At 35.4% G+C, this 13,172-nt stretch overlaps 2 protein-coding genes across 2 annotated transcripts; both read right to left on the bottom strand.

Moving 5' to 3' along the window:
- Positions 1–2,815: 2,815 nt before the first annotated feature.
- Positions 2,816–6,881, bottom strand: LOC143546029 (F-box protein At4g00755-like). The gene is made up of 6 exons (XM_077037784.1): positions 6,841–6,881; positions 5,479–5,619; positions 5,036–5,398; positions 4,777–4,943; positions 4,330–4,448; positions 2,816–3,302 (listed from the first exon to the last, which is right to left on the bottom strand). The coding sequence occupies exons 2-6, from the start codon at positions 5,603–5,605 to the stop codon at positions 3,023–3,025; spliced, it is 1,056 nt and encodes a 351-aa protein (XP_076893899.1). The 5' UTR covers positions 5,606–5,619; positions 6,841–6,881; the 3' UTR covers positions 2,816–3,022.
- A 4,347-nt stretch (positions 6,882–11,228) lies between these two features.
- Positions 11,229–12,118, bottom strand: LOC143546035 (uncharacterized). The gene is made up of 2 exons (XM_077037788.1): positions 11,905–12,118; positions 11,229–11,503 (listed from the first exon to the last, which is right to left on the bottom strand). Exons 1-2 carry the CDS (start codon positions 12,116–12,118, stop codon positions 11,229–11,231), a joined length of 489 nt encoding a protein of 162 aa, XP_076893903.1.
- Between the last annotated feature and the right edge of the window lie 1,054 nt (positions 12,119–13,172).

Raw genomic sequence — 13,172 nt, forward strand, 5'->3', positions numbered from 1 at the left:
CTCCCATGCTATGAACAGTAACCTGTCAGCCTTCCCCATCCCCTGTAGCTGCCATCATATCTCTTGCTTTTGATATCTTTTGCTTTGATTTGATAAGATCTTTTTCCCTAATTCAAGGGATGTGTTCCCTAGGGTTTTCCTATAAATAAAACTAATTTCTTGGATAATTAAACACTACACTCAAACACTTAAAAACTCCCCAAAAATCTTTCTCCCTTACTCTCAGCCGAAGATCCTCAGCAACGCCTCCACTCCCCTCTTTGCAATCCGTCTTCTCTTCTTTTCTGCCCAGAAATCTCGGTAAATATATAATATATAATTTTTTTATAATTTGTTTAAGTGACTTACATATATTCAAGACATAAAAACCAATCGTTAAACCAATAACCTCTTATTTATAGGTTAACTTTCGCTTGTTTAAAAGTTGGTTCTTGCATTATCTTTCAACGCACCTTTTACAGGTGAGTAATCTCGTACCTAATCCCCTTTTATTTTTAACGTTTTGGGATGTTCATGTGTTCGTACAACTTGAGTCTTAAACTTGTTTATGAAATTTTGTGCGCAAAACCCATGTGTTATGGACGTTTACTAGTGTTGTATATTTGTATGTGTTGATCATTAACCGCTTTGATCGGCCTATTCCGAAGTTTTCATGGATCCATTAGATGAACACGGGAGACCTATTGTTACGATTTTCTTGGTTTGTTTGCACATACACGAATGATTATTTGTTTTTGCTCGATTTGGAGCACGCTATGAACTATGAGCTATGATCTATTTAGGCTTGATCACAATCTGTTTACACACTATGTTGAACACCAGTTATACACATGTTGCGCGCAGTGCTTTGTTATTATCCATTTATATCTATTAAACTTGATTTCTCACCGACACGCAAGTGTTGACGTTTTATTTTAACACATGTTCAGGTTTGCTGTAGCTGCTTTTGGAAACTCGAGGACACGTATGATGTTTTCTTTTACTTTGGACCTAGTTTAAAATATAACAAGACAAAATTATGTATTTGAATATTATGAGTTATGATATGTGATTTATGTTACTTTCTGGTGTGTTATGCGCATGCGCAATGAAATGTATTTATTAAATATTGACACCCAAATAGTGTCGCGAGTAATGAAACAATTCGTAGCGCCCCGATGTATAATCCGCCATCGGTCGGGGTGTTACAATTACCATTAAGAAACGGACCACAGGGGACACGTTATATGTAAGCCCTATAGATGAATTCATGCATATTCACCTACGGAGATGGACCTTGGGGTGTTGCTTGATAATGGGGGTATGCCATGTAGTGGGGACCATTTGTTAGATAGTTATCTAATTGCATCTTAATTGTATCTAATGGCAATTCTGGTAGACTTTGATACTTAAGTTTAGGTTGGGTGATAATATCCTTGATTGTTTTAGCTATTACATTTGGGCTTAAAATTATACAATTGGATGTGCAAAGTTTTGATCATCTAATTTTAAGGTTTAAGTCAAGCTGGGGTGATCTGGCTCGGTAAAACCATAATGAAGCATGGTAAGGCGGCTTCAGGGCTTTGATGTGTGGGTCTCACTTAATCATATAAACTAATAAATTTTTCATACCTTATTTCTCCCGGTAAATATTAGGGCATGGGTTTAAGTGGCTAGCAATATCGGCAATTGCAGTTTTTGTGTTATTTGTCAATAATAAAAATAATTTGAGCTGTTTGTAAAAACAGTTGCTGGTTCTGATTCGGGTGTTAATCTTTTTCGGGACGAAAAAGGACAAGTGTGGGAATGTGATGTGTGGGTGAAATAATGTGTGTTAAGTGAGCTATATAGTGTGTTTTGTGTGTATATGTCTCGGACACGATTACTTTGGGTGATTTTACGTTTGCAGGTGAGTGAATCTTAAAGGAGCTAAACTGGAGTATTTGAAATGGAGTGGAAATGAAGATTTTATTATGTAGGGTGGTAGAGAATTTGAAGAAAAAGACGTGGCCGAAAACGGAGCGTAAAACGGAGCCATAACGAAGAAGCTATGGGCAAAACAGTACGGTGGGGCGGTCACCGTAAAGCAGTGGCTTATGACCGTAGGCTACGGTCCCCACCGTAGGTTACGGTGGGGAGACCGTAGGCTACGGTCCCCTGGGCGAAAAAAACGCAATTTTTTTGGTTTTTCCTTCCATATTTAAGCCCGGTAAAGCCCTAGAACGATTATGTTTCATACCCTAACAATACTTAGACGAATTTGAAGCCTTTTTCCACCATCCTAACACCTTTCAATCATCATAATCATCCATGCCATCATCCATTGAAGAATCAAGAGAGCTAATAAAGATGACTATGCAAGGCTAATCCGCTCATGACCATCTCCGGGCGTAGGGTTAAGTTGTTTGTTGGATTGTTAGTACTCTAAACCTTAACTTTTGGATTTTGAATGGGTGTTTGAAAGTGTTTTTGGGTAATCAAGGAGATTTGCAGTTTATCAGTTAATGATTTTGGTCATCAACAATTGGGATTGAGTTCTTAGTGTCATTGACCTAGTTATTTTTAACCATAATACTGAGTTGGTTCATCATTACCTAAGATTAACAATCAATTAGATTATGGTTTAGCCGTTTCAATCATTCGGATTAAGTTCTAAAGATCAACATAGTCAAACATTTAGTCTTTTGGTTTATTGATTCAAACAAAGATTATAATTCAATAGGTTTATTGATTCAAACAAAGATTATAATTCAGCGGTTGACTCAGATTCCAAAGTAATAGAAGATACAGAGATAGAATTCCTGATTTCCCAGATTTGAGACTCTGATTCATTTCCCGCTATGACTTGAAAGTTAAACCTCACCATAACCAAAACTTGAAACCAAACCTCACGATCACAAACGTCAACAAGCCTCATAACCAAACATTACAGCTCGAGAAGCCAATCATCGACACGAAATCATACAAAAGAAACTTGTAGCATAAGAGACCACAAACCATATACAGTGATACGCCACACACAAAAACACATATTGTACCTAGATTATAAAATAGGATCAAGCTCATCGACCCATACATCATACTCCACACCATCGTCGTGTGCTTCTACGATCTGCATAAAGTCTTGTAAATTACCCCAAGCAAGTTGTCTCGGAGGTTGTACTGGAAGTAAACCAGTGCTAAGTGAAGCATTCTGTCTGTTGGAAACGGTAAGTCCAAATTTCTCCACATCATATTTCAGAGATACGTTGTTTGATGGTTCAGAAAACTCGACACTGAATGCAGGTGATAGCTGACGCCCTATCGCTTGCACATGAGCCACACTTTAAAAGCGAGTGACCTTAAGCTTAATGTCTTTGACACAAATAAATATACGGGTCCGCCAACCCAACACAAATGACAACCCTGGACTTTATGCTTTGAATTAGAGCAAATTACAGATTATGTCCTTTTGGCAATATATGAAATTGGACTTTTTCACCTTTGGCTTCAACAATTACACTGGGTGTCTTACTATTATAATTATTTTTTTTTTCACTTATGCATGCATTCAATCATTTCCACTCACTGGTGTTATCTTCTTCTAGGGGTGTGCATAAACCCAAATTAACCGAACCGAACCGAACCAAAAACCAACGGTTTGGTTTTATGTTTTTGTAAAAACCGAACTTTCGGTTTCGCGTGTAACTAAAACCAAAAAACGGAATCGAACCTTCAGATTTTTCATTTTTATTTTGAATTTTAAGTAGTTTATAATGATCTAATATATGCTTTAACCCAAATATTTTAGCCCAAATGTATAATAATCAATTATTAACTTACAAAAAAACTTAAAGACCAAAATTTATTATTTTTGGCCAGTTTTTTTTGCCCTAATCTTTGAAACCAAAACAGCAAAACCGAAAGGAACAGAACCCCGACCAAAAACCCAAAAAACTGAAACCAAACGGTTTTCAAAATCTCAAAAACCAAAATTTTTGTTTTTGGTTCAGTTTTAGCCCAAACCGACCCATGCACGTTGGGTGAATCTGAAATGACCGAAGTACCCTTAGATTAAAAAAAACAAATAAATATATAAATCTGATGGGCCCCACCTACTATTTCATATAGCAAATACCTTGGGCCCACTTTTTTTCTTTTGATATAAGAGTAATTTGTTCATTTCACATTCACCTAAAAAATAAGATAACATCAGTTAATCAGTTAGTGAAAAGGACTCAACATGTGCAAAAGTTTTCAAAAAAGAACATCTAGGGTAATTATTGAAGCCGACAAAACTCGCAATTTCATATATTGTTAAAACAACAGTCTGTAACTTACTCTTTGAAGTCTTGTGAATATTTTACTCACCAAAAATAGTATTTGTCATCTGATGCTTGTTTCTGAACCCGACCCAACAACTCAACTTGCAGATAACCACCAATACAGATCACGGGCTCAGGCAACTTGAACCTTTGTAAGCGATTTTGCTGTTACCATGAAGATCATTGATGAAATATATTACCAAAAGATACATGAATGCAACAGTGGATAAATGGGTTGTCATGTAACATGTTAAAATAGGTGTGTTATGACTGTAAACACTTATTTTTCCTGTTCTCCAAAGTTTAAAAACATTTATGTTTTTAATATGGTTATAAAAACTGTTGTTATGATGATAATAAATTAATTTCGAGTATAAAATATGCATAAAAGTTGTATCTTGAATTGAAATTCCCCTTCTTTAATGCTCGAAAATGATTTTTAACCGTAGCACTGCATTTCTCGAGAGTAATAATAAACGAAACATGAGCTCACCTGTATCACGGGGAACATTTGTGACGTGTATGTCCAAATAAACTTGCCATCTGCACATTCTTGTGCATCCACGAAATCATAATTTAACTCGTTGCAAGACTTCGGATGACCCATTCTAAACCGCACAAATCGAGACGAGTATATTGGGAAATCAAACTGAAATAAAGCTGCATACATGAATATCAGTTGACAGACAAAAAGTTAAAAAAAAATTAAAATAACTAATAATAATAACAATAAGAAGAGAAGAAAAACAGACCTTGGAATGGATGCAAGTTAATTTCTGTTATAACACAAATATTAGCTGTCAAACTATATATCAGTGTTTCGGGATCATTACTCCCTTTGCTTGACCAATAAGAACCCCGGCTACGGATTGTGTCTCTCGGGTCTAGAGTATTCATGATGCTTTCTTGCGGGTAGTTGTCGGTGCTCGAGGCGCTCACGGGATCAGCAATGCAATAAGTTAGTGGAAATGATGTGAGGGCCCGGAACAGTGATGCGTAGGCCCGGTGATCTCTCTCACTTGAGTTTTCATGACTCGGTCCAACTACATGAGTAATGCAGGCGAGCTGAGGAAATGTACTCATACAGAGCTGTTTGCTAAGTCCGTTAGAGACCACTGCAATCAACAAATTATTAATCGTGTGAATAATTGAATATATATAACTACCTATGCAGGTTATAATGTATGATGCACACCAATCTTCTGCCAGTATCGTGAAACAGCAGATGCACGAACGAGGTCAGCTGAATCATCCAGACACGAAAGAATTTTGAACGCCATGTCAGGTTCAAGCCATTCCAAGAAATCGATGCGAGTCTCCATGCTATCTGATGGACCTGAAAAAAAAAATATGGCAACACCAAATTATACATATGGATGAGAAGATAATGAGACGTAAAAAATGCGTTCTCCATATTCTAATACAACACAAAAAGAAAGATGCAAATATATAAACAAAAATATAGAGAGAAAGAATGTCATACAATAAGCAATTATTATCAATTAACACAGTGAATGATAGAGATCTTATTCTAGTTTGGTTACTTAATAGTCTTTTGTAATTGTGGGAGGGGTTAAGTGTAATTTCTATTTCTATTAATAAGGATCAACAGTCATTTAGGGGGGGGGGGGGGGGTATTAGATAGTTGTTAGGCTCATTGCATTAGCATGAGAAGGGCATAGCCCTAGGACCACTTCGGTGGTTAGTTATTCATTGTAGATTTCATCATTTCTATATTACCTAATTCAGTATCTATCAGTGAAGCACTATGTACTTTTACTTTACGTGCAGAATGGCAGATATTAAACATCGATAAATGAACTCTCTTCAGTGGTTGTTAACTTTGATTACTCAGAAACTGCTCCATTACTCCATGTTCTGTACTAGGGGTGTTCTTTTGAGTTGTACTTGCCTGTTTTGGGTTTCTCGGGTTTGAGAAATTGAAATCTAGAATCGAAACCCGAACCTACTCTATCCTGGGTTTTTTAAGTTCAGGTTTTATCAGGTTTCTAGTTTTTGACCTAGAAAACTAAAACAAAAGAAATTAATAAAATGCTAAAATTAAAGCAATAGATGCGATCGAATAAGAAAAACGGTGGATTCTATCGAACACATGTCGAATCCATGGAACAACCTCTCTCGAACGAACTAGTAGAATAAATAAGTGACTATAACTTGACACAGTAACCCTTAACCGAACCTAACTGAAAGAGTTCAGGTTTGGTAAATTCGGATTCAGGTTCGATGGATAGGAGTACTTTCGGGTGCGGGTTAACAGATCGAGTTTCGGATAAAAATGACAGGCTTATAATCTGTACGATGCTAGGGACGAATCACCTAAAAATGTATTATTCCTCTAAACAGACATTTAATCAAACACTTGGTGGGCAACTTTAGGGTTAAATGTGTAAACATCTCAATTCTGGTTGATTCGATTAAAACCCAGGTTAATTGCAACAAACAACAAACGCATAATCGGCAATTAACATGAATCTTCAGATAACCGACATATAGATCGAGGAAATAATAAAGCAAATTAAAAGAGGAAAATATGTACCTTTTGTGTTCTTGGACGAATCGGCAAACCCTAGAGCACGAAAGAAAATGAGTGATCCGATAACCTCAAGCCCGTTTGTAATATCACCATTTTCAGACCAAAACCAATTTGGATATTTTATTACGGGGAAAATAAATTAATATATAAGAGCCCCTTAAAAATATACGAGTGGTTGTGAGCAAAAGAGAGAGAAAATGTTATAGGAGAAAGTTAAATTTGTGGTTTCACTGTTTATATCGTATATTTTTTTAATATTTGTTAAAAGTGGTTGTGAGTGAATGAAACAGAAAAGATAATAATAATAATGGTATAAAAGGTATTGTTAAATTTTAATATTTTCTAAAAGTGGTTGTGAGTGAATGAAACAGAAAATATAATGATAATGGTATAAAAAGTTTTTTTTAGTTTTAATATTTTCTAAAAATGGTTGTAAGTGAAGAAAAGATAATAATAATGGTATAAAAAGTATTGTTTAATTAAACAGCAGAGGGAAAAAACAGTGATTTTTAGTGTTATATGATATATATGGATATAGGACAGGGAATGGGTTGGGAATACTCTAACTATCTAATCTAACTATAATCTCATTATTCCTTAGGAATGTTATAGTTACAAGTGGTTGTGAAATTGGTTGTGAATGCTCTAACTATAATCTCAATTAAATATATATTTGTGTGATACGGGTTTTGAACCCAAGACCTCATGTTTCAAATCAAATGTGCTTACCAACCCTACTAAAGTGGTAATTGTGTTAGAATTTTTAACTTGACATATGTAAATGTAATTTCTCTTCGAGTATAAAACCAAAATTATACTTAATTGTTAACATCTTCACAATTCACAATATCACATTGCCTTCTCATATCTTTTTAACACAACCATTTAAGATTGTTTATCATTTCTCTTTTTATTTTAAAATATAATATATTTTTATTTATTTTCTTTTACAACCAAACCTTAGTTTTTGTAAATTTAGTTTTTAAATATGTGACAACATTTTGTCATAAATATCATCTTTATACACATAATATTTAATATAACAATATCAGTTTTATTTTAAAAATAAATCTAACACTAACGTTTTGTTTTCAACTTAAAATTTTAGTGCATAATAAGTCAAAAATTTATTAAAAAATCATAAATAAAAATTAATATATGAAATAACTGAATTTAAATATTACACATAATAATTTTTTTTTATTTTTCAGTCGTGTTGAACACGGGCTCTAACCTAGTAATTATATATTACGCTACACTATTATTACATTATTATATAATATATAACTACACTAATTTCCACGGTTAACACTTTAACTTAATTGTATGATCCAAACTCATTTTATTATTATTGAGTTAATTACACAACTAGTTGCTTTCAACCATGTGCTGTGGCGAAAATGTGATATAAACTAAACTCCCACATTATGAGGGAGGAGTCGTGCTTGTAACTTTTAATTTACTAAAATATTCCAGTATTTTATTGTGTGGTTTCATTATTTAACTTTTTATATTTTTATTGAATAATAAAATATTAACTATTAAGTAAATAGAAAATGACCCTTCACTTGTGATGTAGTGGTAGAAAGGCTTGGGTTCTTCAGTGGAAACTCAAACTCGATCCCCACTTGTATCATTTTGGATGGATATTGATAATGACTGGTTTGAGCTAGGCCTTGTAAGGTTGTCAATTTGGATCACGAGCCCACCTGGGTTTTCGTCCCACAGTGTGTTACGCCAGAGAGTTCATTCTTGTGACGGCACAACGATTGTTAAGTGGCAGCCAGCGGTATGGTTTCCCAGGGAACACCCAAGCCAAACTCTAAGCTAGCGTGGGCCCAGTTAAGACAACATATTCAACTCCAAGTGGGGCAACGGGACTCTCCGAATTGAAGAGTGCGGTGGCTTAAACACAATAAGAAAGTCGCCGTTCGAGAAAAAAAGTAAATACAAAACGATTGAGTAGTAAATGCAATTATTCAAAGCACTATACTTGATTTAAAATGAGTTTTAGTAAATTCATTTTTGCTTACACAACGCTTGCATTACATTTTAAGTAAACAATTAGTTAAAATCATGCAAAGCCCGGACTGGCAACCCTACTTGATGTTGGATTTCTCATAAACATAGTTCTAAATATCATAATTAATTAAAACTTTTTGCGAAATATTAAAAGTTTAACCATTCGCTACATAAACATTCAATTCTTGCTTTAACAAGCACTCAAACTTGTCTTCAATCATTCAAACATAAAATAAAACATCAATAAAAGCTTCATTCTTAAAATGCCAGCTTCTTTATTTTTCTGTCATGTGTGCTCCTCAAGCTAGCCGCTTCAATTTATTTGTCTGCATGTATACTAAAAGTCAGCTACGCTGAGTGAGTTCTAGTTTAAACAAGTCACGGGTCATTCTTACACAGACATACACGTTTGTATCCGAAGATACTCTTCTTACATACAATCTATACTGACATTTTTACTTCTTACTTATTCTTACATTATACTCCTACAGTCTTGCACATACATTAGAAGGGTTTACAGCCCTAACTCTTGAACATATAATTTAAGGGTTTGTCATCCTAACTCTTGCACCGATATCATATAGTCGGCCACTCTAACTCTTGCACATTTATTATAAGGGTCTGTCACCCTAACTCTTGCACAGATATTATAGAGTCAGTCATTCTAACTCTTGCACATATATTATAAGGATCTGCCACCCCAATTCTTGCATTCTATCCATTCTATGTGTCTTACAATTATATATGCAATAAATAAACAAACACATACGACATGCTCTTACAATATACAATTATATCAAAATAACATGTATAAATTCTTTTGTTACAAGTATGCACACAGCCCAAAAAAAACATTTCAAGGAAAGGGGGCTATAAAACTCACCTGGATCCTGAAGCGTTTTGAGTTAATGGTAATTCCTTTTTAAACTGGGCACGACTAACTGTTTAGCATATACATGTGTTAATTAGTCTCACAACTAATTCACATAATAAACTAAGTTAACCGAGTTAACGAGGTTAATTAAGCTAATTAGATTAGCTAACCTCTTTACTGTAGTCTAAGTGATCTAGCGAAGTTACTTTAAGTAACACGATTTGCTACGCTAACAGTTAATAAGGTTAACCAAGTTAAGTTGGTAACTAACCATGGTAAGTAAACTTGTCTAACTTCCTTCACAGGTAACTCTTTAATTAACTTAAGCTATAAAACAATTAATTAACTTCCTTTCATTTACGTGGTTATTAGGAGTTAACTATGATATTAATTTACTGGGTTTAACAGATTTTGTTAAATGACTAACGAGGTGAGTTCGTTGGTTTAAAAATCATTATTTGGATTTGTTATCAATAAGCAGCCAAGCCCAAGGCCTTATTACGCAAATCGATTCAAACAATCCATCTTTCCATGCCCAAAAGTTATAACAGTTGAACTGGAACATGCCCGCTGTTTGCTATTCACCCCTGAGCCAGGCCTAATCACTTATACAGATCTGTTGCTCGAGCCTAAAGCCCAGTTACTCATTGTTCGGATTATGGGCTCGCTGATTGGATTAAGGGCTTGTTATGATCCTCTCCACCTGCTAGGTGTATTAAAAGGAAAATCGGCTGAAGACGGGGTTTGTACCTGCGCTAACCGGCTTGCTCTCTGCACTCACTAACCATCCACACCACATGAGCATTATGCTCAATACGGTTAGTTTTGCACTTATACACTAGCAGCGCTGATCTTTTCTTTTATATTAATTCCTTAAGTTTGCTTTTTAAGAAAAGTTTGGTACTTTATTAATCCTCTGCACCTGATCCATGCTCATATAAATTTACGAAATTAATCGACAACAATGAATCATATTTACCTCTCCTTAAACAAGTTTGGCTTGGACTTGACTTCTTAAAGAGTTAACTAAATTGTTTCTTGTTGATTCATGTCGTTCTATACGTGAGAAGCGTGTAAACGGGTCTTGGATCTAGCTATTGAATTCAAAGGTAAGAAGAATTAAGGAGTGTGTGCGTTTGGAGGCGTAGGTGAGTATGACGACAATGAGGTTTGTGGAGGGTTTTAGGTTGTTTATATATTCCTAGGTTCATGGGCTCTAAGCCCATTGCTCATCCTTAAGTCGATATCTATTTGTTGTTAAGCCCACTTGGTTGTCCAAGACCATATTCATTATTTAAATAATAAAATCATAATTGGTAGTCGTAAAATAATAGTTCCTCTTATTTTTTAAAGTAGTGGTGTTACATAACAAAATAAAATAATAAATCCTTTTATTAATTTTATCAAGCAAGCGGATGCTACAAGTCAACCCTCTTTTAAAAAGGTTTCGCCCCCAAAACCTAAATATCAATAATCAAATGCGGGTAGAACTTTCTCATATTGTCTTCAGCTTCCAAGTCGCATTTGATCCCTTGCAATGCTTCCATATCACCTTAACCAAAAGAATGACCTTGTGACGAAGGTACTTCTCTTTCCTTTCAACTATCTCCATAGGTTGTTCAACATAGTTTAACTGCACATCCACTTCAATGTCTTCTAACGGCACGAGAGATGTGTCATCAGCTAGGCATTTTCTCAAATGAGAAATGTGAAATGTGGAGTGGATTCCTTCTAATTCGGCAAGTAACTCAAGCTTATAAGCCACCCTACCTACACGATATATGATATTTAATGGTCCAATGTGCCCTGGACTCAACTTTCCTCTCTTTCTAAAGCGGATAATTCTTTTCCAAGGTAAGGCTTTAAGCATCACGTTATCGCCAACGTTTAACTCAATCGATCATCTCCGCTTATCAGCATATGGCTTTTGACAGTCTTTAGCAGCTTTCATTCTTGCCTTGATCTGACAAACCTTGAGGAGGTTTCTAGCACAACTTTTAAGCTTCCAAGCTCTTTCTAACTGGTTTCCACTCAACATACAGGAGCTCTACAACACCTACTATATAGCTTCTCGAAGGGTGGCATAACAATACTTGTATGGTAGCTGTTATTGTATGAAAACTCTGCCAAATGCAAGTGATCATCTCAACTTCCACCGAAGTCTAACACACAAGCACATAGCATATCCTCAAGGGTTTGGATATTCCTTTTAGACTGTCCTTCTGTTTGAGGATGATACGCCGTACTGATGTATAGTCTTGTTCCCACAGCTACATGAAACTTCTTCCAAAATCTCGAAGTAAAGCGAGTGTTTCTATCTGACACAATGGACAAATGCACTCCATGCTTTGCCACGATCTCTCTAATGAACACCTTAGCCAACATTTATGTCGAGATAGCCTCTCATATAGGCACAAAGTGAGAACTTTTCGTTAAACGGTCCAAAATTATCCAAATGGTATAAGGATTATTAGCTGTACGTGGTAGCTTAGTCATGAAATTTATAGTGATGTTTTCCCACTTCTATTATGGTATCTTCAACGGTTGTATTTTTCCATACGGTTTCTGATGTTCTGCTTTGGCTTGCAAACAAGGCAAACACTTACTAACATATTCTACTACCTCATTCTTCATGCCCGGTCACCAATAGTCTTTCTTCAAGTCTTAATACATCTTGGTGGATGCGAAATGAATAGAGTATCTAGACTTATGAGCTTCATCTAGGATTTGGCCTCGAAGATCTCCATGACGTGATAATTAATTTATACGACTTAATCATTGTGAGAAAATTTTCACCTTTATGGCTTAATGCGTCATCGACCACATTAGCCTTACCAGGATAATACTTGATTTCACAATCATAATGCTTTATCAGCTCTAATCATCTTCACTGTCTGATGTTCAGTTCTTTCTGCTCAAAGAAATACTTCAAACTCTTATGACCATTATAAATGGTACCCTTGGTACCATATAGGTAGTGCCTCAAAATCTTGAAAGTATGCATTACTATTGCTAGCTTAAGTCATGCGTATGGCATGAAATTTCATGAGCAATCATCTTACCTCTTTGCATAAACACACAACCTAATCCTTTGCAAACTACCAAATATTTATTATCGTTGGGTAAAGCAAGAACAGGAGCTTGCGTGAGCCTCTTCTTTAATTCTACAAAGGTATCTTCTTGCAATTTATCCCAGTTGAATACTATAGTCTTTCGGGTCAAACTAGCCAATGGCGCGGCTATCTTGGAGAAGTCTTGAATGAATCTCCTAATTAACATGCCAACTCTAGGAACAATGTATCACTTCGGGTTTTGAGGAGTCTTCCGATTCACTATCACCTCAATCTTAGGATTGATTATGTGACCTAGAAACTGCATCTCACACAACCAAAATACGCACTTTGAAAACTTAGCATACAGTTTATCTTTATTTGGCATG

This window comes from Bidens hawaiensis, unplaced genomic scaffold (genome assembly GCF_021521415.1).
Source record: "Bidens hawaiensis isolate Kalapana, Puna unplaced genomic scaffold, B.hawaiensis_p1.1 tig00014196_1, whole genome shotgun sequence".
NCBI classification, from domain to species: domain Eukaryota; kingdom Viridiplantae; phylum Streptophyta; class Magnoliopsida; order Asterales; family Asteraceae; genus Bidens; species Bidens hawaiensis.